This window comes from Schistosoma haematobium, chromosome ZW (assembly GCF_000699445.3).
Source record: "Schistosoma haematobium chromosome ZW, whole genome shotgun sequence".
NCBI lineage: Eukaryota > Metazoa > Platyhelminthes > Trematoda > Strigeidida > Schistosomatidae > Schistosoma > Schistosoma haematobium.
The window spans coordinates 47,384,575-47,408,206 of record NC_067195.1 but is presented as its reverse complement, the minus strand read 5'-3'; the positions used below and the strand labels follow the sequence as shown (position 1 = coordinate 47,408,206).

General features: G+C 32.5%; 1 protein-coding gene across 2 annotated transcripts; it reads right to left on the bottom strand.

The window, feature by feature from the left end:
- Positions 1-815: 815 nt before the first annotated feature.
- On the bottom strand, positions 816-22,435 carry ERI3_1 (ERI1 exoribonuclease 3; the record flags this gene model as incomplete). Of its 2 annotated transcripts, XM_051211576.1 has the most annotated exons (8): positions 816-2,052; positions 3,476-3,572; positions 4,456-4,611; positions 5,178-12,498; positions 12,551-17,257; positions 18,104-18,163; positions 20,884-21,000; positions 22,315-22,435. In XM_051211576.1, the coding sequence occupies 4 exons, from the start codon at positions 22,396-22,398 to the stop codon at positions 17,162-17,164; spliced, it is 357 nt and encodes a 118-aa protein (XP_051071650.1). In that variant the 3' UTR covers positions 816-2,052; positions 3,476-3,572; positions 4,456-4,611; positions 5,178-12,498; positions 12,551-17,161. The 2 variants fall into 2 exon arrangements, with proteins under 2 accessions (XP_051071650.1, XP_012800421.1); XM_012944967.2 differs by lacking the exon at positions 4,456-4,611 and having other exon boundaries at positions 5,178-5,250; positions 17,166-17,257; positions 22,315-22,398.
- Between the last annotated feature and the right edge of the window lie 1,197 nt (positions 22,436-23,632).

Below are 23,632 nucleotides of genomic sequence, written 5' to 3'. Positions count from 1 at the left end.
GACTGAGTAAGGACCAAGAAGCCTGGTGGTCGGATCATGGCAATGAATTAGAAGCATCAGCTGCATCTGGCAACTGTCGGAACTAGAGAGTGTACCAACGTCATGGAATGAGTCGATAGTTGCCCCTATCTTTAAAAAGGGTTCACGCCATTCCTGTAACAACTATCGGGGGATAAGTCTACCTCCGATTGCGTCCAAGCTATTGGCTTCCGTCATTCTTCGTAGGTTGTTCAAAACCCGAGAAAGATTGACTCGCGAGGAGCAGGCTGGGTTTCGTTCCGGGCGAGGATGTATTGATCATATCTTCACCCTCCGCCAAATGTTAGAACACCGTCATACTTATCAAAGGCCAATAATCGTAGTGTTTCTTGACATCAGGGCTGCCTTTGATTCGTTGGACAGGACTGTTCTCTGGGATTGTCTATTGAAGAAGGGTGTGCCTGAGAAGTTTATTAACATCCTGAAAGCCCTATATAAAAACACCTCAGGCAGAGTGAGGGCATACAACCACCTCTCTCCATTGTTCCATTCGAGCAGTGGGGTTAGGCAGGGTTGCCCAATCTCACCATTCCTCTTCAACTTTGCCATCGATGACATTCTGGAAACAGCTCTGATGAATGTAAGTAATGGTGGTGTGGATCTGTTGCCTGGAGAAAGACTTCTCGACCTTGAGTATGCGGACGATATTGTCTTACTGTGCGATAATGCCCAAGGCATGCAATCCGCACTTAATCAGTTGACAATCAGTGTCCGTAGGTATGGTATGTGCTTTGCACCTTCCAAGCGCAAAGTACTTTTACAAGACTGGCAGGACCCTGATCCTGCACTCACCCCGGGTAGTGAACAGATAGAAGTAGTCAAGAGGTTCGTGTATCTAGGTAATTGCGTAAGTGCTGGTGGTGGCGTGAGTGGCGATATCAATTTACATCTGGTGAAAGCCAGAGCGGCTGATGTCATTCTTGGTCATCTTTAGCGCCTCCACGGTTAGTCTGGCTGTAAAAGGTCGGACCCACGATGTGTCAATGAGAGCTGTTTGTGAAACCTTGCCTATCCGAATCGAGGGTTCCAGACAACTTTCTGTGTTTCATCATCGTTGTCTCCGAGAGATCGCTGACATTCAGTGGCAAAACTATGTTAGTAATGCAGAGGTTCGACAGTGTACGGAAAAGGTGAAGTAGTATGCAGTGCATAACATGGTGTTGAGTTACGAAAAACAGCTGCAGAGGATTGACTTTTGTCGGTCCTTCACGAATCCCTGGTCAGCATCCCAGAGGTGGTGCAATACAGTAGATTGAGACGTCATCAGACATGGTTTAGAATGAGATCCAGTAACGGTCGTGCTATAATTTTCTTTTACTTATTCAGTGAAAGTAGGGAAAGTCACGTCGTCCTTTTTGGTGAGTGGGGGGACAGTGTTAAATCTATGTACATTATGTGTCTTCATTTTTTTCTTGTCCTAATTCCTCCTGATTACTAATCCACACTAATTAATCGGATTCAGTAGCCGACTTAATTTCCGATAACTTTTGGTATCCAGTGTGACGTAAATCTATAGTCATATTCTTGAGTGTGTACATAAGCCGATAATATTAAATCTAGTTAATACTGTAATCATATCTTATTAATTGCAACATATATTTTCAATTCTAATACTGTAAGAATACTCTGTATGTCTTGATGTGAATGCATGAAAATTCCTCCACATACACCTTTAATGTAACAGTAACACTTTATCTAACACTTGATTGTATATTTATTACTTTTGATATTTACATTTGCATAATAATTTTATCTTTTGGCACCGAATCGAATTCTGTTATTCATTTCACTCAAAATTTTGTACTGATTATGGCATGCTATCTTATCCGCAGGTTTAATATGGAATATTTCATGCAAGATGGAATATATACATTTTCTGACAGAAAAAAATGAACTAATTACACACCAACATATGTTGAAACAAGATATACTATTTTATGTTTCCAGTAATATCTAGAGCAGCACCACATCGAATTAATTCACATAAAATATTTGCGATATTATGACAATCATCTAGAATGAAATCACGAAAACAATAACAATAAAATGCGAAAAAATACTAATATATATTCTAAATAAGCATCGAGTTATGCAGAATAAATAAACTATAGCTAGCAATCGAATCCAGGAAGTTATTTTCGTCTTGTCTTTGACTAGTTGGTTAGATGTGCCTGCATCCCAGTACGGATGCTCATAATGGGGCTCGAACAGAGTACCTTTCGCTTTAAATGACCAATTCTATACCTATTAAGCTACTGAGTCTAGAGAGCCAATAACGTTTAGCTACAAACCACTTAGTCTAAATGATTTGTAAAAATGGCTATATCGAGGCAATATATACAGAATGTAGTGATGTCAACGGTGGCTTATTAAAATTTATTCGTTAATATCAACAACGGACAACTTAAGCACTTAGTAATAACTTGATAAAACGAGTACTAATTTTCAAAACTTTTTAGTTTAACTCCTGTGAACAAAGATATTGAAATACATTTTTAGACTGGATAAATATTTACTAAGAAATGTACAATACTTAAGAGTCTAGTTTAATTAGTTTATAGCTATGTGAGATGGACTATGGTAATAAAACACAAACGCGGTTTGCCAGTATTCAATTGCAGATGTCATTGTTTATGTATCATGCAGTCATCAAATGAGTGACAATCAGAAAAGATGTAAGAAATCTAAGGGCGGTCAAGTGAAGATGTAATATCAGTTTGTGAATTCGTTAACGGTTATAATGAACCTAATCAATAGGTTTAGACATTATCGTTGAGATTTGCAAAATCCTACATCGCCTTTGATTGAATGAAATTTTTCAGCCTGCATTTAAAGGAAATTCTGAGAAATAGTATCGAGTTTACTTTTATCGACTACTTATTAACTAATAGAAACAATGATTCACAAACTTACATCACTTATTTTTCTATCATGTAACAATAAAATAGTATGAAAACAACAGCCGAATCAAGATAAAGATCGCGGTGAATTTGATAGTAATAATCTAAGTTTCATAAATAGGCTTTTTTAAAGAGCTACTGAGAATTCAACAATACCAAATAACTGCTATGAATTTGCTTTTAAGATAAAAGTTTAGTACGAGCCAACAATACGGATGACATCGCTCATACGTACACATATAATGAATAAAGAAACATTTTCAACAAATCCGTTTCAAAATAAATTCAATATAGATGGTAGCACAATATCGCGGATTGATTGACGTTAGGAATTAACACCGTTGAATGCTGGCTCAGTGGTTTGGAGGTTAAGCATTCAAGTCCAGCACTCACCGATGAAGAGTCTCCTGCTAAAATGAGACGATCTTTCAGTGCTTCCGGGCTTTTACTGGTGGTCTAAAACTATAGATTAACTTAGTTCCTGAGACTATGAAGTGAGTAAAAATAAAAATAATGATGACAATACTACACATTACCAATACCACTGTGATGACGACCAGTGTGTTTTATATTTAGTCCCGACAGCATGGACATCATACCGAATGGAAATTGACCCATAACATCGCAATATACCTATGAAACCAAAAAAATTATTAAGCAGTTTATAAACTATCGTATTTCCATACATTGTGTGAAAGGATGCTACGAATGAAATGATAAATAATAAAACAACCAAGAAATATCTATTACTCGATCCGAATTTCCAACTCGACAAATATAATATTTGATATTATTTTTACTGATAAATTCACCCATGAGACGGGTTTAAATTTTCGATACTGATCTATTTACAACTACCAACGGGCAACTGGATTCAAGTTATAGACATTAAAACAACTAAAATTGTGGCTAGCTAATGAAATTTTAAGCTAACTATATCATTGCGATTTCTGCCGCCTAGTTACGTTTCTAGTCATCACAGAATATGTATGAATCAAGGACGATTACAGTGTACCTTTATTGGTTAATGAGATGTATTTTGATTATCTATCTTCAAGGTCGAAATAGGACAAGAACACATTTAATAATTAAGAGCTAGTTATGATCCATAACTAAAGCGGCCAAAAATATTAATTTAAACAACCGCCAATCCACTTGGTCCGGTTTGTCTCTACTTACTTATCAATGAAAAGGTTGTATTCTTATATAACCATGACTATCTTCTATTACTTTAGTTTTATTGGACCTTACGTTACTGTTCATTATATTATGCATAATGTAATTCTCCCTATTATCTACTTGACTAAACTACTATCTTATTCCCTGCTTTAGTACTAATAGTATTAACTTATCTCCTAGAAACGTAAAAAATCTTAATGATTGAGTTTAACTTGTCTCAGTCATAACTACTCCAAGACTCCAGTTTGATAAGTTAGTTGAAAATGTGCTCAAAAAATATACATGTAGACAAAACGCTCTATAATATGCAAAGTGATCAGTTAATTTTTATATTTACATGATACTGTTTCGTATGTAAAGAATACGAAGTGATCATATTGACAAGTTTGATCCACATGTTTTTTCCAGAAAATAATACTCGCTTTGCTAAGTCTACAAAATTTTATCACATCTTATACAGATAAAATCAGGTGATTTTGAAATTAGTTTTATTCTGTAAAATGCAAAAAGAAAAACATTACAAGTTGATAGTAATGCTCGATATTGTTGCAAGGGATTTTAGAGTAATGAGAACTTCTGGAAATAATACCAAATAAGTAGAGATTTGTGTTTCGTTAACCAGAACAGAAAAAGTAATAAATATGCATCTTCTTTTATGATAATCTTAAGTACATGTGAGTTTTTACGTTAACAACCTATTGTCAAGTTGACTGCTGTAAAATTTAACTAAAACTACCACAACAATTGATTTATTTTCTTCTTTTTAAAAACGATTGGAGACTAAAACATATTGAGGAATCAAAAAGTATGTTATGACGGCAAAACTGGTCAAAAGCATTCGTGGATGGAGGTCACTGGCTAATAATCACCGTTGCAAAACATCTTAATACATTTTAAATTTCCATAACGTATACAAAATAGGAAGTTGACGTAATATTACATACTGAATTGTAATCAAGGATACAGTATTAATATAGAGATCATAATCATTACTGATTATCGGTTTAAAGGTTTAATAGAATAAAGAATAAACGTGTATTGTTACTGGAATAAACTAACCTGTTTTAAATTTATCCATTGTTTGAAGTAGTCAGGAACATCTATACCTAGAACCTTGCATTGCCTTGGTAACCTAAGTAGAACAGATAAATAGGTATTTGATTTACTCTATTGTTGAGTTTTAATAAGTAATTAAAGTACATAAAGTATGACTGTACAAATAGTAATGCCAACAGAACATTGAAAATAGGAAGGTAGTAGGTTTGAATCGCAGTGCTGACACTACGAATGAGATAATGATGTACTCAGTTAACTAGTTCTAAATAAGGTGAAGTGCTCATCCACGGTTCCACTTTAAGCTACTAGCCAAAAACACAAGAATTTGTAACAAAAAGAAAGCTAAATCAAGGAGATCCGCTAAACATGTATAAATACCAATAGAGATTGTGGCGAGACTATAATTTATGAACGAACCAATCACGTATAAGATAACAGGTCTCGGATTTTGACGCAAAATCCACTCATTCATTCGGATAAATAAAGTTTTGGCATTATAGCTTATGTCAGTTCGTGATGAAAACCCTAAATCTAATTTCTAACCTCAATCATCAACTGTAAATCATAATTCCAATTCCTCACGCAGGTTTATAGCCCTCATTTAGTCCTGGTTATTAGGTGAACACTTTCAAGGTCAGTCTGGCGTCGCTCAAAGGTTGTCCATAAATTATAGTCTCACCGAGACTGCTGAAAGTTAAGAAATGAACAATACAAATCCCTATGAATATTTAAGATATCAGCCTATATGCTTTCTCTATCAACATTGAAAGTGTAACCATTTACAAACTGAATATTGTGGTTACTTGAAAAAATTCTCACAGAAAATTATAAACGCACAATTTATCAACGAACAATCATATTTGATATCTCTTTTAGACTTTATAGTTATAAATACATGAATATCGTGTTACATTACATGAATGATATGGTTAAAATCAGTAATATAAGATGAAAACAGTGAACGACACATTTAATGAATATTAATACTAACGAAATGGATCACTGGTTAAATTAAAAAGATCATGCAACAAAGGATAAAACAATAGTTAATGACTAAAGATGATGAGTGCCAATAAAAAAATCTAATATAAAATAACAAGTATAAATTGGGATATAGTGTGTCGTGTTTATTTTGGTGATAAGGTGATTTGAAATAAAAGAAGATTAATGTATAATTAAGAATTTGTTATAGAAGAGCTAGTATAGATCTCTATGAAAGGAAAAGTAGATGAAGGTTGTAATATGTACTAACGAATATACCTTGAAAATAGTGTGGGAGAAAAGTTACTTGAATAAAAGGTAATGTTACTGCAAAACAAATAATTTATAAATGGAACAAATAAATAAATGATTGAACTGGAAAACAAGCCACAGACTGCTATGATTGAGAAGAAAACACTCTAAGACTTGATTTCGAAGGTGATGTAGTGAGGAATATTCTTATACATTCACTAAAACGAATTTCAGTTTCGATAAATTGCATATTAATTACCCAACTGGCTCAATGATGATTCAGATAATCAAGTATAAGGTAGCAATAATTGGTTTGTCAATATACGTTTATCAGTTAAACTGCTCTAGAGGAGCTGGTAACATAAGCCGTACTCAGAGAGGGTTATCCTTACGTATTCGAGAACATGTGCACAGGTGATTGGACTAAGGTGTCAATAAGTCTATAAGCTGCGCCATTCTTTCCTATCTCACAGACAATGGACATAGTATCATGATGGAAACAGCTTTCTCTGTTATATGCTAAGTTAAAAAATAAATTATTGAAATGCACAAGATTACACCTCTACTACACACCGGAAGTAACTGGAATCAATTCAAATGTTCGGAAAAGTTTATGATTATCATAGAAAGACAACATGCAAGGTTGTTTATCGATTAAGATTTAACTTTCATAAATGTTTATAAGGAATTAAAACTTATTATTCCTAGTTTGATTTTTTATACTATTTGTTAGTATAGACTACTAGATCGTGAATAGTTGAAGAATACTTTGACGTCATACTCTTAAAAAGGACAAAAGTAAAATGGATGGAATTATAAAAAACAAAAATTAATATGACAGTGACCTTTTGTGTAATAAAAAAGCATAAGTAAATCAACAAATAAATTATAAAATTTATCTATTCGCTAAATATTTCTTATCAAATGTTTTCATTTCAATAACAACAGATTAAATATTATACATAAAACAAAGAAATGTACTAACATGGAACATACGCGGTGTTGCTATGCTTAAAAAAGTACGAAGTATTTCCAACTGGTTTTTATAAATCATATATATAATAGTTGAATTCATGAGTCATTTAAAGCCAGACCACCATGGAAAACATGGAAGCACTGGACAGCCGTTTCGTCCGAGTGTGGGACTCCTCAGCAGTGCGCATCCACGAACCTACTCGTGGGATTCGTACATAGAACCTTCGGCCTCGTGAGTGAAGGCTTGACTACTGGACCACTGAGCCGGCATCCAACGGTTTTAATTCCTAACTTCAACCAATTCACGAAGTTGCGCCACCGTCCATTATTGTCTTCAGTGAGTGATTGCCTCACAACAGATACGGCTGAACTCTACTGGTCACAGCTTCTCACTAGAACCCCAAGTAGTACATCTTGAAGCCAGTCACTAGTCGGTACATGATGATTATTATCAGAATGGGGATTTGTGGAGATTGTAGTAATTTTAATAGTTGAATTCATGAGTCAATTTAAATATCTTTAATTGACTGATATTAAGGCAAAATTTAGAAAATCAGTAATTTAAATTGAGAATAACCAGTTATGTAAATGTAAGTATCAAAAATTTTGATGACACAGAAAGGTATTTAAGTGGATGAATTAAAAATTTATTCATGTAAAAAACTGAACATTTAAAGAAACTTTATATAACTGTATTATGTATAACATATTACAAAACAGCCAATTGGTCAAAGGGGAAAATTGTAAATGAAGCTGTATAATTGAGTATATATGTATAAATATATATGGAAAAGTAGCAATCAAGATTTGCTGATTGGCATATCTAATGATACCTGGTTAAGATCTTTTTCATAAAAAAAACTAATTCCAAACTATGGATTAGCATAATCCCTAACGTATATAGTGGTGAAATTACGAAGCATTTAGAAATGTTCGTCTAAATATTGTGTAGCCACAGGTCAACCCGGTTAAAATATAGATCCCATAATTAATTTCGTAAATGATATTACGGATAACCCCAAGTAGACAACGGTGCTACTGAAAAGAGAAACACAGAAATAAAACTACACTGACGACCTTCAGGAGTTCTGAGAGTGACCCTGAAAACGCCCAATCAGATATGACGCAATCACAATGCAGATTATGTAAAGGAAATATGTATGGTGAGAAAATGAAAAAATACAATGAATATATAGTTTGAAAATGGTTAATGAATTTATAGAGGTCAGAAAAGATTTCACTGGGACGAAAATCATAATAAGTGAGGCAAAAAAAATCCGTCCACGTAACCATCAATTATTCTTCCTCTGGAGCCTTTATATAGTTGAAGGTAGTCCTTGAATCTTGACCACATAGCTTCAAAATTGTTGTTGTATACACTCTTTCTAGGGTTCACAAAATACCATTTATAAACGGATACTTGATAGAAATAACTGTGCCTGTAAAGCATCCATAGGCTCTCCCATCGCCCCTATACATAGTTTCAGGTAGGATATACTGTCTTATCCTAAGTAAGAGTTTATGTCTTTCTATTTGAAACCCACTCAAAATAGCTTTCTGTAATGTTCTATTTCGTATCCTGAATGGTCGGTATTCAATATAATTCTTAAACTTCGTATACAATTCATCCTGATAACCAACACTAAATAACTCCCAACGGTGTATTAATCAGAAGGCGAATACGAAGTGCTGATTACGTTTATTATTGCACCCCACACAGTTCTCCAAAATTGCAGGTACGCTAAGCAAGCATGAAAGAGTAGCGTTGAAAAGCAACTGAGCAAGCGAGTGAGTGTGCGAGTCGAATGAGCGAGTCAAAATGAATAGGATTAAAATATACATATATATACATAGGGAAATGAGTAAATCATCGAATCAATTAAGCGACTAATATTAAGGTTAGAAGAGTGAAGATATGAGTAGGAAGTAAGTAATGTTCAAGCACACATGTTTCATACAAGCACAACAATAATAAAGGTACAAAGATATAGATAAGTTGTTATAGCACGGATGTCTCTGTCCGCTAAATAAGTTAACAAAAGGGCTTAGCCAAATTAAATGTCAACATACTCAATTGCAAGTGAGCTGCTATACCATAATTGTTTCATCATCCAAATTAGTTAAAGCATAAAATCTAAACGGTGTATTCATAACTGCTTTGTATAAATTACATATACTTACGACATTCGTCATCTTGAATCTAATTGATCAGTTCAAGGGCGCTAGTATGGTTTGGTTTCACCTCAAAGATATAAAGGCAAACGTATGTGAAAGAATACATGGGCAAGTACTAATAATTAATTGTACAAAAACGACTAACGTAACGTTAAATAAATTAACAAGGACAAATATATGGTGTAAAAAATAATCAATAAGTCTAGAACAATTCATTTGTCACATGAATGATCTGATTTTATACTCTTTAAATAGTTACGTGAATAAACTGAGTCACTACAAGTGAACGACATCAAATAGGTCACTTAAGACTGCATCTAGACCGTATCTTAGATAACTGCTTGAGACTGATCAGTGATATCAGATACTTTACAAATAAACGAAGTATAAACTTCTATAAATGACTTAAATACATATCTTTAAAAGAGCATGAACTAATACATAAATTCAATGCCAGATGTCATAAACTAATCGTTTATCTGGTGCATTTAGGTTTATTAACCTTAACATTAACTGAATATGAGAAAAAAAAAACTAAAAATGAAGTTAAATACCAAAATGCAAGAACATAATTTCCAACTTAAAATATTTTTCTTTCATTCCCACCGATTTAATATAATGTCGGTTTCAATAATCATATCTTAATGCTTTACATTAAAATGCTTGGGCTCTAATAAGTTTTCGAAATAAACAAATGTCACTCAATCGAGAATAACTAGGACGAAACGGCCGTCCAGTGCTTCCAGGTTTTCTATGGTGGTCTAGCTTCAATTGACTCATGATTTCAACTATTGAAATTCCTAAGAAATCTCCACAAAACCCCTTCTAATAATAATCATCTGCTCACTAGTGACTGACTTCATAAGGCATTTCCTGGAGTTCTAGTGAGAAGCCGTTACCAGTGGAGTTCACCCAGGTCTGTTGTGAAGCAATTACTCACTGAAGACAATGGTGGATGGTGGCGCAACTTCGTGGATTGGTTGACTTTAGACATTAATACCGTTGGATAACGGTCTAGTGCTCTAATGGTTAAGCGCTCGCGCGCGAGACTGATAGGTCCTAAGTTCGAATCTCGCGGGGAGCGGGATTGCGGATGCGCACTGCTGAGGAGTCCCATACTAGAACGAAACGGCCGTCCATTACTTTTGTGTTTTCCATGGTGGTCTAGCTTCAATTGACTCATAATTTCAACTATAGGAAAGTATGTATTTAAATTTGCTGAGTTAGGCTAAAAATAAGTCACTATCTTATCAACCAACTATCTTAAATATCAATGTCCAATAGTATGAATGAGGTTAAACATAAAGTATGCAATTCCGAAAATGTGTCAAGTTGGTATTGTTTGATTTGAGTATTCAATTTTTATCCAGTCATTCATAAGGTCTTGAATTAGAATGACGGGATAGTCAAAAACCGCACCACTAATTAAAACTAAAATTGATGAATTCGCGAAAACATATTTATTTCCGATTCAGTATTTATTACAGCTGTGTATTCCTTCTTTTCACACGCCGAACTCAACAACCAGTGACTACGAACTAGTAAATAATAAACTGCCGCGTTGATGACTGCTAAGAAGTTACTAGTATGAACTCTTCTCCAACTAAGCTTTTCTTTTAATTCCAGTCATCAGTTAAATGTCAGTAATACAAACACAATAACCAAGACAATCTCAGATTGTTTCATAACTAGAAAGAACAAGAACGTATTAAAATTTCTGTAGCATAGTACAATAAATATAATATACGTTACTCAATCTGCATTATATTGCTAAAGCATATTACGATAGTTTAATATCAAGGTCACGTATCAGATACCATACATCAGTAACTATAATTTTTCTATAACTGAGGTCATCTTGTCGTCTTCTGGCGTCAAATAAATGTGAAGTGTCCCATATTTTCGCTTATTTAATGGGTGAGTGCTGCAAATAACTGTAATTAAAACTGGAGATCTAATTTTAAACTAAATCTTTCATTATATTAACTTTCTTCATAGCAAACAGATGTGGATAACTTCAGATGTTTAAAATGGAATCTCAAATGAAAATTACACTCTTATACACAGCAATCACTTATTAAGTGAGTACTACTAAGGAATTCCATACTAAGGCGAAACATCCATCTAGTGATTCCAGGTTTTCAATAGTGGTCTAACATTGATTGATTTATGATGTCAATTAAAACTCGATGATCTCCACAACCCTATACTGATAATAAACATATATTTATGAAATTTAAAGCAATTAGTCCCTTTGATAAATTTCGATAATGTAATAAGAAGACGAAGATTATCAGAACTATGTGATATATTAGTGTAATACATTTCGATCAGATTGTTCGAAATGTATTTCACTAATATATCACATAGTTCTGATAATCTTCGTCTTCTTATTACATTATCGAAATATATTTATGAACTGATTAAATAATTAAGTTTACTAAAACTAAAACACACTTTGCATAATTATCAATTATTCAATAAATATAATACAATGAGTGTATGGATCAATATCACCATCTACGGAAATATTGCATCAATGTTATTGATTGACTTTCTTCAACTGATTTTTATCATCATGATTATCATCGTCATAGTTGTATTTTCTGACTAGAATTTCATATATATGGTGTTCTAGATATCTGTTTAATAATAAGTCAGTAGTAAAATTTTACAGATTTATTTAATCCATCAACCGACAGAAAGTGATCAATAATTATTGAACTAAAGTGGTAATTCGATATATATATATATATATATATATATATATATATATATATAACATTCGTAAACAAGGTGACAGTTGGCATTGGTCCAGTTCGTCATCAAATAAAAATGTCCTGATGTACTTTAATGACCTCAAATCGGCATCGCAAAGAGATATTATCACAAGGTCACAAGTTTTAAAAACAGAAATGATCCTTTTTATTAGAAAGCGAACCTAAATAAATATAAAATTTGCACAAATTTGTTAATTTTGAAAGGAAACTAACCATTATGTCATTATAACGCAAATAAACCGTTGAGATGGCTCCCAGAAAGTGCAACATATCCTTCAGAGACTCTAACGGAGCCGAAGAGATTTCGTTCAATCAAAACCAGATAGATATTTCTAGATTATCAACGTGACATGTTGTGATTGGATAGTTGTGCAAACATCCTACTTCCGGATTGGCTGGATTATAGTGGTGTTATAATCTATGTCCAAAAAGTATCAATACACCTGTATTTCCGTACATTTCGTACACCTACTCAATAAACGCTTCTTTTGCCTTCTTCCGTCTCTTTTTTTGCGACTGAGTTCCGTGCATACGAATACCAAAGCCGTATACCATATTAGCCATAATCAAGCAGAGCACGTAATATATACGATTTGGTTTCGCTTAATTAAGTCTCAAAATTATTAGTATACAACAGAATTATATAAAAAGTACTTATGTGAATCATTGCCATATGAAATGAAATAATGATATCCAGTATACTTTAGGTTATAACTGATTACACCCAGAGATTGGTAATTATCAACAATCGAAACATCTACCTAGGTTCTTGGTTCAAACTCTATCAATACCTCTCATACCAAAATCACTGACAAATGAGTTAATTCAAATTTTTAATAACCGCAAACTGATCGTGATTATTAGATTAGAATAATTTTACTAAGTTGACTACGGATAAGACTAACCGGTGTTAAGTCAGGCCAGTAAATCGAAATGTCCCCGATTCTGACTAAATGTCATTTTATCAATAGGCTTTTAATACACACGTTCAAGATTGAATAACCTTCATCAAGGATATATATATACATCACATTACAAAACCATTAATTAATCAAAAATTTTACCATGACAAATTAAAGGGATTTGGAGCAACACATATAAGAGAACAATATTGTCCTAATTTAGATCTTCATCAAGCTCTACACAAATATACAAGAATAAATTAAAATACTAAGTTAATTAAGGCAATTTATGAATCAATGATCGCAATGAACTAGATTCAATAGTCACACATAATAGGTAAAAAGTGCAAATCGATAGTAAGAAGATATGTGTACTAGTAGTGCTAAGACTAATAAAATAATAAAAGTTCGACATAGGAAGTGGGTCAAACTTGGACAAATAGACTATAATAATAATCACAGAAGATTATTAGAATTAAATAACCGAAGGGACAGGAATGTCATATAATTCTTCTCAACTAGAGCAATAAATTCATATATTTACAGTCTATGCTATATGTAGGAGACGGGATCGAACCCCCCATAAAACAGATCATTCGAAATAATTTGCTTTCATTTACCACACGGACACTGTCCATCGGGTGTGACAAATTAAAAAGAATAGATGAAGAAAAGAACAGTGGTTTGTAAAAGGGTAATTAGTGTTATTAAGTTACTGTCAATATTACTAATACACATTCAGCAATCCAGCTTAAGCACTGAAAGTTTATTTTCGTCGTCTTACTTTTATATAAACACTCTAATTATGTGGAGGCAGGAAGTAGGAATTCTCTGGACGTAGTTATAAACACTTAGCCATACGAAAGCAATATAAGGAGGATGGACTTTTTTCACTCTCAGCCTTATCAGGGCATTTAATGGAACAATAAGACAGGCTATTGCTTAACACAATGCATTTCACCAACATTAAATAATCTATTAAATTATGTACAATTAATGAAACTAATTGTACAAATCGATCATATTCTTCAATGAGCCTAGTTAAATTTCATTATTAACCGATAAATGCTCCTTTAGTAGCTATCAATAAGCTAGTAATAATAGTAGACGTAGTATTTTTAAAAAAATTATAATGCCGAATTATCAACTATTTACATCAATCAATATCGATGGCTGACTAATAGGATTACTATCCATTTACGGCCAAGTTTATCAATAGTTTATTTGAAATGAGATTCAGCCGATACAGACAAATATATTTTAAACTAATGCCGAGTAGTTAGGTAGATTACAATATATAAAGAACGAAAGGTAGTGTTTAAAGTATTTAACATACGTATTTTGATTGATACAATGGAATGTCAATTATTATTAAAATTCAACGAATTATACATTATGATGTGGATTTTCTAAGATAGATTATTACAAACATTAGTTTTATGAATGTATAGAAAGAAGAGAACAGAGTTAATTAGAGATTTCTGGTCAGAGGTCTATGCTCTACAAGGGATAACAGGCATAAGCAAGTAATAAAAATTTAAAAAAGAAAAACACAATGTAAGTAAAAATCCTGTTACATTTGTAAACAATAACATAATCTATAATCACGGAAAACAAATTAATGAATGACCATTTTTATTAGCAATTTATGGTGCCTAATTGATGATACACTAAAGATTGATTGAAAAAAAAGAATTAATAGATAGTTTCTATTTGCCCCCGAAAGCCCTGGTACGACGGAGGGTGGTGAAAGTCAGCTCTCCTTCTCGAAATGCTCTCAAGTAGCCACGCGTATACACCACTGCCAGAGAAGTCCTACTCACTACCTTACTGTAGCGGGGGTGTTGTTTACGAAATTGAGAGGACTAAAAGTGAATGTCCGGCGCTTTAACCTGGATGTTGGATAAGGATGATCCATTTAGAGGAGTTGGAAAACCCTGATTCCACACCAATGGTTCATATAGGCTCTAGGATTCTGAAAGAGCAAATGGCGTATGAACCTATCGCTGCTCAACGGCTACCATGGGACTACATCTCCTGGCGTTACTCCGCGTTCTTGTGGATCAGACCTTTAGGTTGAAAGAAACGGGTGTTGACCCCTATGAAAACCACATGCTTCGGTCCGGACACCCGGGCAGTATCACAGTCCATATATATATAAATGGGATAGACTATCAGAGAAACAAAAAACTTTCAAATAGATATTTGATTAAAAAAGACTTAAATATTCCAATTAAAGTTCATCAGTAAAACAAGTAGGTAGAACTGTGGTGTATGCTACTAATATTGACAGATATAAGTAGTATGCAATACCAATCGGAAGTGGAATGCATGCCTGTAGAAGATTGAGAAGATTCAGTTGGAGATAACAGAAAGGTAAACAGAAAGAAATTGTAATAACAAAAGATTTGAAAGAATCATCAGGTATGTAAAGGATGACTGATGAAAGATGTGCAAATGATGTATTTAATGTATGGTTTTCATATTTTATTAAAGAACCGTAGTCTTGCATCAAATAGTAAACTGATCTTCCTCACCTGAGCATTCGTTTACTATAGTACTATACTTTTAAACGCAACATCTGACAGAATTTTAAAAACATAGTGAATTGATTTTTTTATTTAAAAGGTAGAGAGCAGATAACAGATAAAAATGACAATATTTACCAAGTTTTGGCTATTGGTGATAGGAGTATTATCATTAGTTTAAGTGATTTTAGTAGCTTTAACAACTTATAGAAATGAAGCGGCAGTTCTATTGACGTCAAGAATTATCTGTTTGTAAATGAATAAAAACCTTTTTTTCACACACCTAAAAATTTATTTGATCATATTCTTCGAATATTAATTGTCAGTGTGATCATGTTATGTTGTTTTCTTTTATTTTACAGTAGACATCCCCACAAGGTTGTTGATTCAGTTGACCGATCTTTTTATTAACTATGGGAGTGATACCAGAATACGACCAACGACCACGTAGAGGATAAAGGTAAATATGATAAAAATAATATTAAATAGCATTTGTAGTGATAAATTAACGATCACAAGTTTCGGTAATCAATTACAGACCACCTAGTGTATGATTTGAAGTTCCACAAAAGATTAACTGTATTGGTGCAACCGAAGCTTCAAAATAAGTACGGGTAACATAAACAAAAAAATGAGATAGTGAAGAAATACAGAAGAAGCATACAGATGAGAAATACATAACTAATGAGTGAAATATGAGGCAACCAATCGAATATGCAGCTTGAAAAAAACCTACCTATCTCGTAAAACTACAAATTGACTTACAGGTGTTCAACATCATATGCAATGCAAATAAAATTCTATGTGATATGTACAAATATTATCAAATAAATACACAAATTGAGATAATAAAAAAATCTATATTAAGAAATCCAAAGCTAATCAATGTAAGGTCGTTTAAACCTTTTCTCATTTGTAGCTACAAACGTATATATCTTCCCTTTACTCTTTTCGTGATACCACTTGAAGTTCTTAGAAGTCGGGTTTTCAACTGCCTTAATCGTTTCATGTTTTTTCTGAACACCAAACGTTTAGCTAGAATAATAAGCATAATTTTTTGTAAATTCATTTAATCAGTTTAAAGGTTTGTAATATCCTTGCACTCTTCAAAGACCTCTCTGGAGAAAATGATCCATTTTGAAAGACGTTTTCCTAAGTGTACTATTTCTGTAACAGCCGTCAATATTTTACAAATTCCCTGAAAGTATTTTCTAAGTTCCCTTGAAACTTTCATGTAACTCAGTGTATTTATTGAATTAACAACATAGATAAATTCCGTTTTTACTGTTTCTAGTTGTTTGATGTATCAGTGTAGAAATTTTTAGATTTAAAATATTACATTTGAATACTATCTGAAATGTCTTATGACAATTTACCAAAAAACGTTATGTCGCTTACACTGTTTTTAAATCGCAGTCACCACACGTCACAAAAGCAAATTGATACGGAATTATCTTTAAATTATTCTCATCTAAAAATGAATCAAACGTCTGAAAAAAAAGAAATGATACATCGATTAGTCATATTATGAGGTGTTCAAGAAATTGTTGAATCTCATAGTTTACATCACAAACTGATCTGAGTTATACAACCACAAATATCACCAACAGCAGTAAAAAATATCGCAAATTGATTGCAACTAACATATAAATTATTGGATGCCAAGTCAGTGATTTGAAGGTCAAGGATTTGCTAAGAGACCTAAAGTTCTTGGGTTCGATCCACGGTGGAGTCGTGAGTGCATACTATTCAGGAATTCAATACTACGAAAAAACAGCTTTTTAGTGTCTCCTAGTAACTAGTGGTTTTTTAACTAAGGTAAATTACAAAAATCATTATGATATGACCAAACATAAGATTTTATTCTGACAACCTTATTTTTGACAAGATGGAAATATAAACTACTGCCTAATTATGTCTTAAAGATAGAAAAATATATAGTTTATCGAATAAACAACAAATAGCATAAACACATGATTTCTTACTAACATTAACGACATTTATGCTAAGCACAAATATTCAACCATCAGAAAATGGAAGCATTACAATTAATTTTCGTGGTTTCATTAGTTTTATTAAAATAAAATTCTATATATATATATATATATATATATATATATATATATATATATATATATATATATATATATATGGAGAGGTAGCTCAGTGGTTAAAGGGGCTTCAATCTTAGCAACTAAGCCTCAGGTTCGAACCCTGCTCTATCTACTTCGGTTTGCGTAACCAGGTAGCATCAACAACTGTTAAGTTTAAAATTTGACTGGAATTCAGGTATATGAATATGTGACTTGTGAGTATATATATTTACGTCTGCTTACTTTGAGTACAGTCGGTAAATCCGGTTGATCGTCTACCATGGATTGTATTATACCAGTGAGCTATGAGGTGAAATTTAAAAACGATTATATTTCGACATTGAATAACTATAATTATAATTTACGGGAAAATACGAAAATAAATCATAACAACTGAATACAACTGGTTTTTGACATAGAGAAAAACCCTAATCTAACAAGATAAATCTAATACTTAAAGGTATATATTAACTTGTCACAAAATAATAAAAAATAAGTATACATGTATCATCATAATGAACTTTGAAACATGTTAGCTATTTATTCTTATTTTATTTTATTTGAACACATAAATATTGTTACAAGGGGGCACAAGACACATATGCACCACACCATAACAATGAGAACGGGAACAGATAAAGAATGTAAGGTGCGTAAAAAAAAAGAACAATAACGACCACAAATTAGTGTATGGTAGTGAAATAACAATAATAATGGGAGAAACAGAAAGGCACAACCAGAAAGAATTCTTTCAGTTGAAGAAGTTACAGCCACTTTTATAAAGAAAGCAAAAGAAGGTTACAGTAGGACCGCCACTGGCTTCTATTCTGAGCCATATCTGATAACGTCTTTAGCCACTGTGTTTCGCCATCTCTAGGACTCCAACCAGGGAGTCGCGAAGGTCCAACAGATGCTAGTTCTGTGCAGCTTTCTTCCATACCACGACACCATATCATACACTGACCAACTCTCCAACCAGTCCCAGCGTCAGCAAATAATGCACGACGAGGAATTCTCCGCGATTTATTTCCTTTAATTAGTGACATATTTTTATTTAATCAATATGAAAGTAGGTTTCACATTTGCATTATCATTTTATTAAATTTTATTGATAAAACTAATTTTTTTAATAAGTTAAATTATTATGAAAAATAATGAAAATTCTATGTATTTAGTGATAGTATTAATTCAAAAAAAATTTTGTTGTTAAAAATACATGTTGAAATAAAAAATTATAGGAATTTAAATAATCAATAAATCTGATTGATATATTGATTGATGTAATAAGATCAATAATGTACGATACATGTTTGTTAATGTAAAACTGTGTAGAAGTATGGCTCCATTAAAAAGCTACACTGAATTGACAATTTAATTTTTGAGGACTAATAAATAATTAGCAATATATATATATATATATATATATATATATATATATATATATAAAAGGTCAACATCTGAAGGGAAACACGGGATACAGTGGACATCTAGGATGCAGTTGGACGATCTAGACTTCGCAGATGATCTGGCCCTTCTATCCCAAACGCAACAACAAATGCAGGAGAAAACGACCATTGTAGCAGCAGCCTCAGCAGCAGTAGGTCTCAATATACACAATGGGAAAAGCAAGATTCTCCGATACAACACAGAATGCACCAATCCAATCACAATTGACGGAGAAGATTTGGAAGATGTAAAAGCCTTTACATATTTGGGCAGCATCATTGATGAACATGGTGGGCCTGATGCAGATGTGAAAGCGCGGATCGGTAAAGCAAGAGCAGCATATTTACAACTGAAGAACATCTGGAACTCAAAACAACTGTCAACCAACACCAAGGTCAGGGTTCTCAATACAAATGTCAAGACAGTTCTACTGTATGGGGTGGAAAACCTGGAGAACTACGAAAGCCATCATCCAGAAGATATAAGTGTTTATTAACAGTTGTCTACGCAAAATACTATTAGCAACAACCTACTGTGGGAAAGAACAAACCAGATCCCAGTGGAGGAAGAAATCAGGAAGAAGCGCTGGGAGTGGATAGGACACACATTGAAGAAAGCACCCAACTGCGTCACAAGACAAGCCCTCATATGGAATCCTCAAGGCCAAAGGAAAAGAGGAAGACCAAAGAACACATTACCCCGGATAATGGAGATAGACATGAGAAAAATGAACAAGAATTGGATGGAATTAGAAAAGAAGGCCCAGGACAGAGTGGGTTGGAGAATGCTGGTCGGCGGCCTATGCTGCATTAGGAGTAACAGGCGTAAGTACGTAAGTAAGTAATATATAAAAAATAACCACAATATAATTGAATATTGTAAATCTTTAAATTAATTAAGTGTAGTAATCAATAATATAAATTATTTAACAGTAGAAAATGAATTTGCTACAATCGATGAAGGAAATGATCATCTTGGAGAAGGATATATACATTAATTAATTTTATAGACAAATTGTTAAGAAAAATGAGAAATAATTATCATAAAATATACATTGACTTATAGTGTGTATGAAAAACACAAAAACGACAGCTTTACAAATTATAGTACCTGTATAATATGATGATAGTATCCAATGTTTTAGACCAGTATAAGCGCTTAACTTTGATTTGAAAACAAGAAAAGAAATTCGTTTGGAAGAAGTCGTGAAATCATTTTCAATTTATAACGATTCTTAATATATTCAGCTAACTTTAAATGAAGTACTGGCCATATCAAACTGATTATTGTCAAATAAATAGTGCATTACTTATTACCAGTCTTTTAATATTGCAATACTTGTTAGCGCGTCGTTAATAACCCATTGTAGGAGATAAAAAAGAAGACTGAAGCCAACTTGAAGCATTGCGAGAAACTATATTAACTAAGTGTCTTAGTAAGTGATTTATCTAGAGTAACGGAAGTCATTATGAGTAACTGATTAGTCAACATTTCATATGAGAGATAGATTCCTACACTACGATCCTCCAATTGGAGCTTTATCAAGGAAAAAAGCAAGTTTTTCAAATTCTACTTACTTCTGTACAAAAATCGCTTAATGTTGGATTAACAGTAGGACGAACATAGCGATGGAAAATAGCCTCAGTTTGCAATGTAGAAGCATTTATCATGAGAACGGGGAATTCGATAATTTCCTAAAAACATGAAGAAAAAAACATTCTTCAACTATGAGAGTGAAGACAAAATCCAAATAATTCCAATGTCGAAAAAAATAATGATTGAAATATTTTGCCAGAATCTGTGAATATTTCATGTTACACATAACATTTTATATTGATGGACAGAAGTTGAGAAACGATGATATAAAAAAAAATGAGTTAATTACGAACTAACGACATTGATAAGTGTTAATCTATAGTTGGAAAGTTGTAGAATCATAGGTCCAAACGAAGTTTCACTGTTGCTTTGATCATCTAATTAAAAGCATCTGGATTAATAAACTTTTTATGGTTCGTATAATTTATTTGGCTAAAATGATACTTATTTGTTTGAACACAAACTTGACACAATACATAGCATGAAAGACATAACATATTGTTAAGATTTAAAGAAGACAAAGACTGACTAGAAAGTTATTATGGAGAAGGATGAGTTCTAAAGTGTTGAAATGAATGAATAAAATGAGCTGATCGATAGATCAAACGGATTGATATCATTTAGCTGAATGATAATACACAATCGATAGACATGATGAATGACTTTAATACGAAAAAACTTTCCAGTGACCTCTTATTGTTAACACATAGTTTAACCGATGCCAACCTGTAACAAAAAATCCACTTTCTTTTCAATCAATTTTGTGAATATAATATTGAACAAAGTGAGTACTTGAGATTCTCAAAAAATCTTCAGTTTCCTGTATTTACCAAAAATATCTAGTCAGATATAAATGAATAAAGTAAATCTAGAAGAAAGTTATCAGAAAATACAGTTTTAGAAAATAACCAAAACCACTTCAAGATATCTCTTCAGATGTCTAATTGAAAGCAGAAATACTTAACATTTTAAACACGTAACTGTCTGTTAAACATTAGCCATTAAAGCTAATTGTAATAAATCTGTTGAAAAGAGATAAAGATTGAACTGTAAAACAAATATGAAATTTATTTAGATATAATTTGCACTAATCTTGTTCATGTGTTGAGAAAAACATTGAAAATGCAAATGAACAAGTATGAATAATGAATATATATATATACTTCGTGAGTCTGTTGCAAAATTGATCTATACCAAGTCATGAGTTACATCTAATTTTTATATGACAACAGATGATCCTAATGAGTTAAATAAAGCTAAAATCGATTCGACAATATAATGTATCCAAGCTCAACTGACTGACATCCTACTAAGTAAATATACAAGATTTCTTAAATATACAACTCAATCAGTGCAAAGTATTCAGAAAAATGTAAACATTAACAAGAACAAAAAATGAATTATTATCATACAGCAACTGGAATTTTTCTATCTTGTTCACAAGTTGCTTCGAAATCCAAAACCATAAAGTAAGCAAATTTCTGTACATTTTTCATTTGTCCAGTACGGATAGAGTTGAAAATTTTGGTTGCCTAAAAATATTGTTATTTTGAATTTCAAAAGAATAATAATACAACATTAATGTGAAAGTATAGTATAAAAATGACAAATTTTAAACAATCATTCAAAATACCATGCATAAAGAATTTTATACGTAACATAATATCAATAGAAAGCAATCTGAAACAGTTATATATTATTTGAATTATCTTACAGCTGACGCGTCCCAAAATAAGACGAAACGTGAGTCCTGAATTTCACTGCTAGCCACAATCTGTCTATTCTAAACTATATATTGTTTCATAAACTTTAATTGTTATAAAGAATAAATCAGTGATTAAGTTACATTTGTTGGTTACTGTAGTTTAATTTTATAATATAGTGCATTGTGTTCATACGACAAGTCATTAATCAAGTAATCTATAATACTACTGTAATAATTTCTCTTATTACGACCCAGCTACTCTTATTGCTTAGTAGTCTTGGACACTACTTCACTTGACAAGTACCCAAATCAGAACATGGTTAAACAGAAACGTAATTATATTCCAAATAACAAGGTTGAAAGGAAGTAGGAATCACAATAAGAAAAACGTTAGTATATTTATAATTTTTACATAAGAAGATTCTAGAGTCTTCTCCAAGTCTCCACTAGCGCTGATTGGTCGGGAAATAATCAATCACTGTGTTCGAACACAATCCTGCACGGAACGTACTTTAATCTAGTCTATATCCCGCTAACAACTACCCCAGTTCAATATATATTCAAATGTGAATATTGATCAATATGAGTAAAGCTTAGCGTATTCAGACTTAGGTTTTGATCTATTTCGGGGACCTAACAAGCCTATATTTATAGCCTTTGCCTACTTTCTTGCATCGAACTATATCAGTCATCCAGTTATGATATTAATAACTCTCTCAATATACAATGAGAATTATCTTCCTACAAATTATACTAAAGATTTCTTTTTGGCACAAAATTCAAAAATAACTTATCTAATATCATATTAAAACCTCAATAGTAATATCTTTGTATATTAATCAGAAATATGCGAATTACGTTGAAATATATTTTGTTTTACTGCATAATCAAAATGATGTTAAATGTATATATATTGGTATTCCAAAATATAGGAAATAGCAGTAAATAATTTTAGTAAGCAACCTTAATTCATAGCATCTTATTATTATAACACCAGAGAAGCACGACGCATTGATCACGTATAA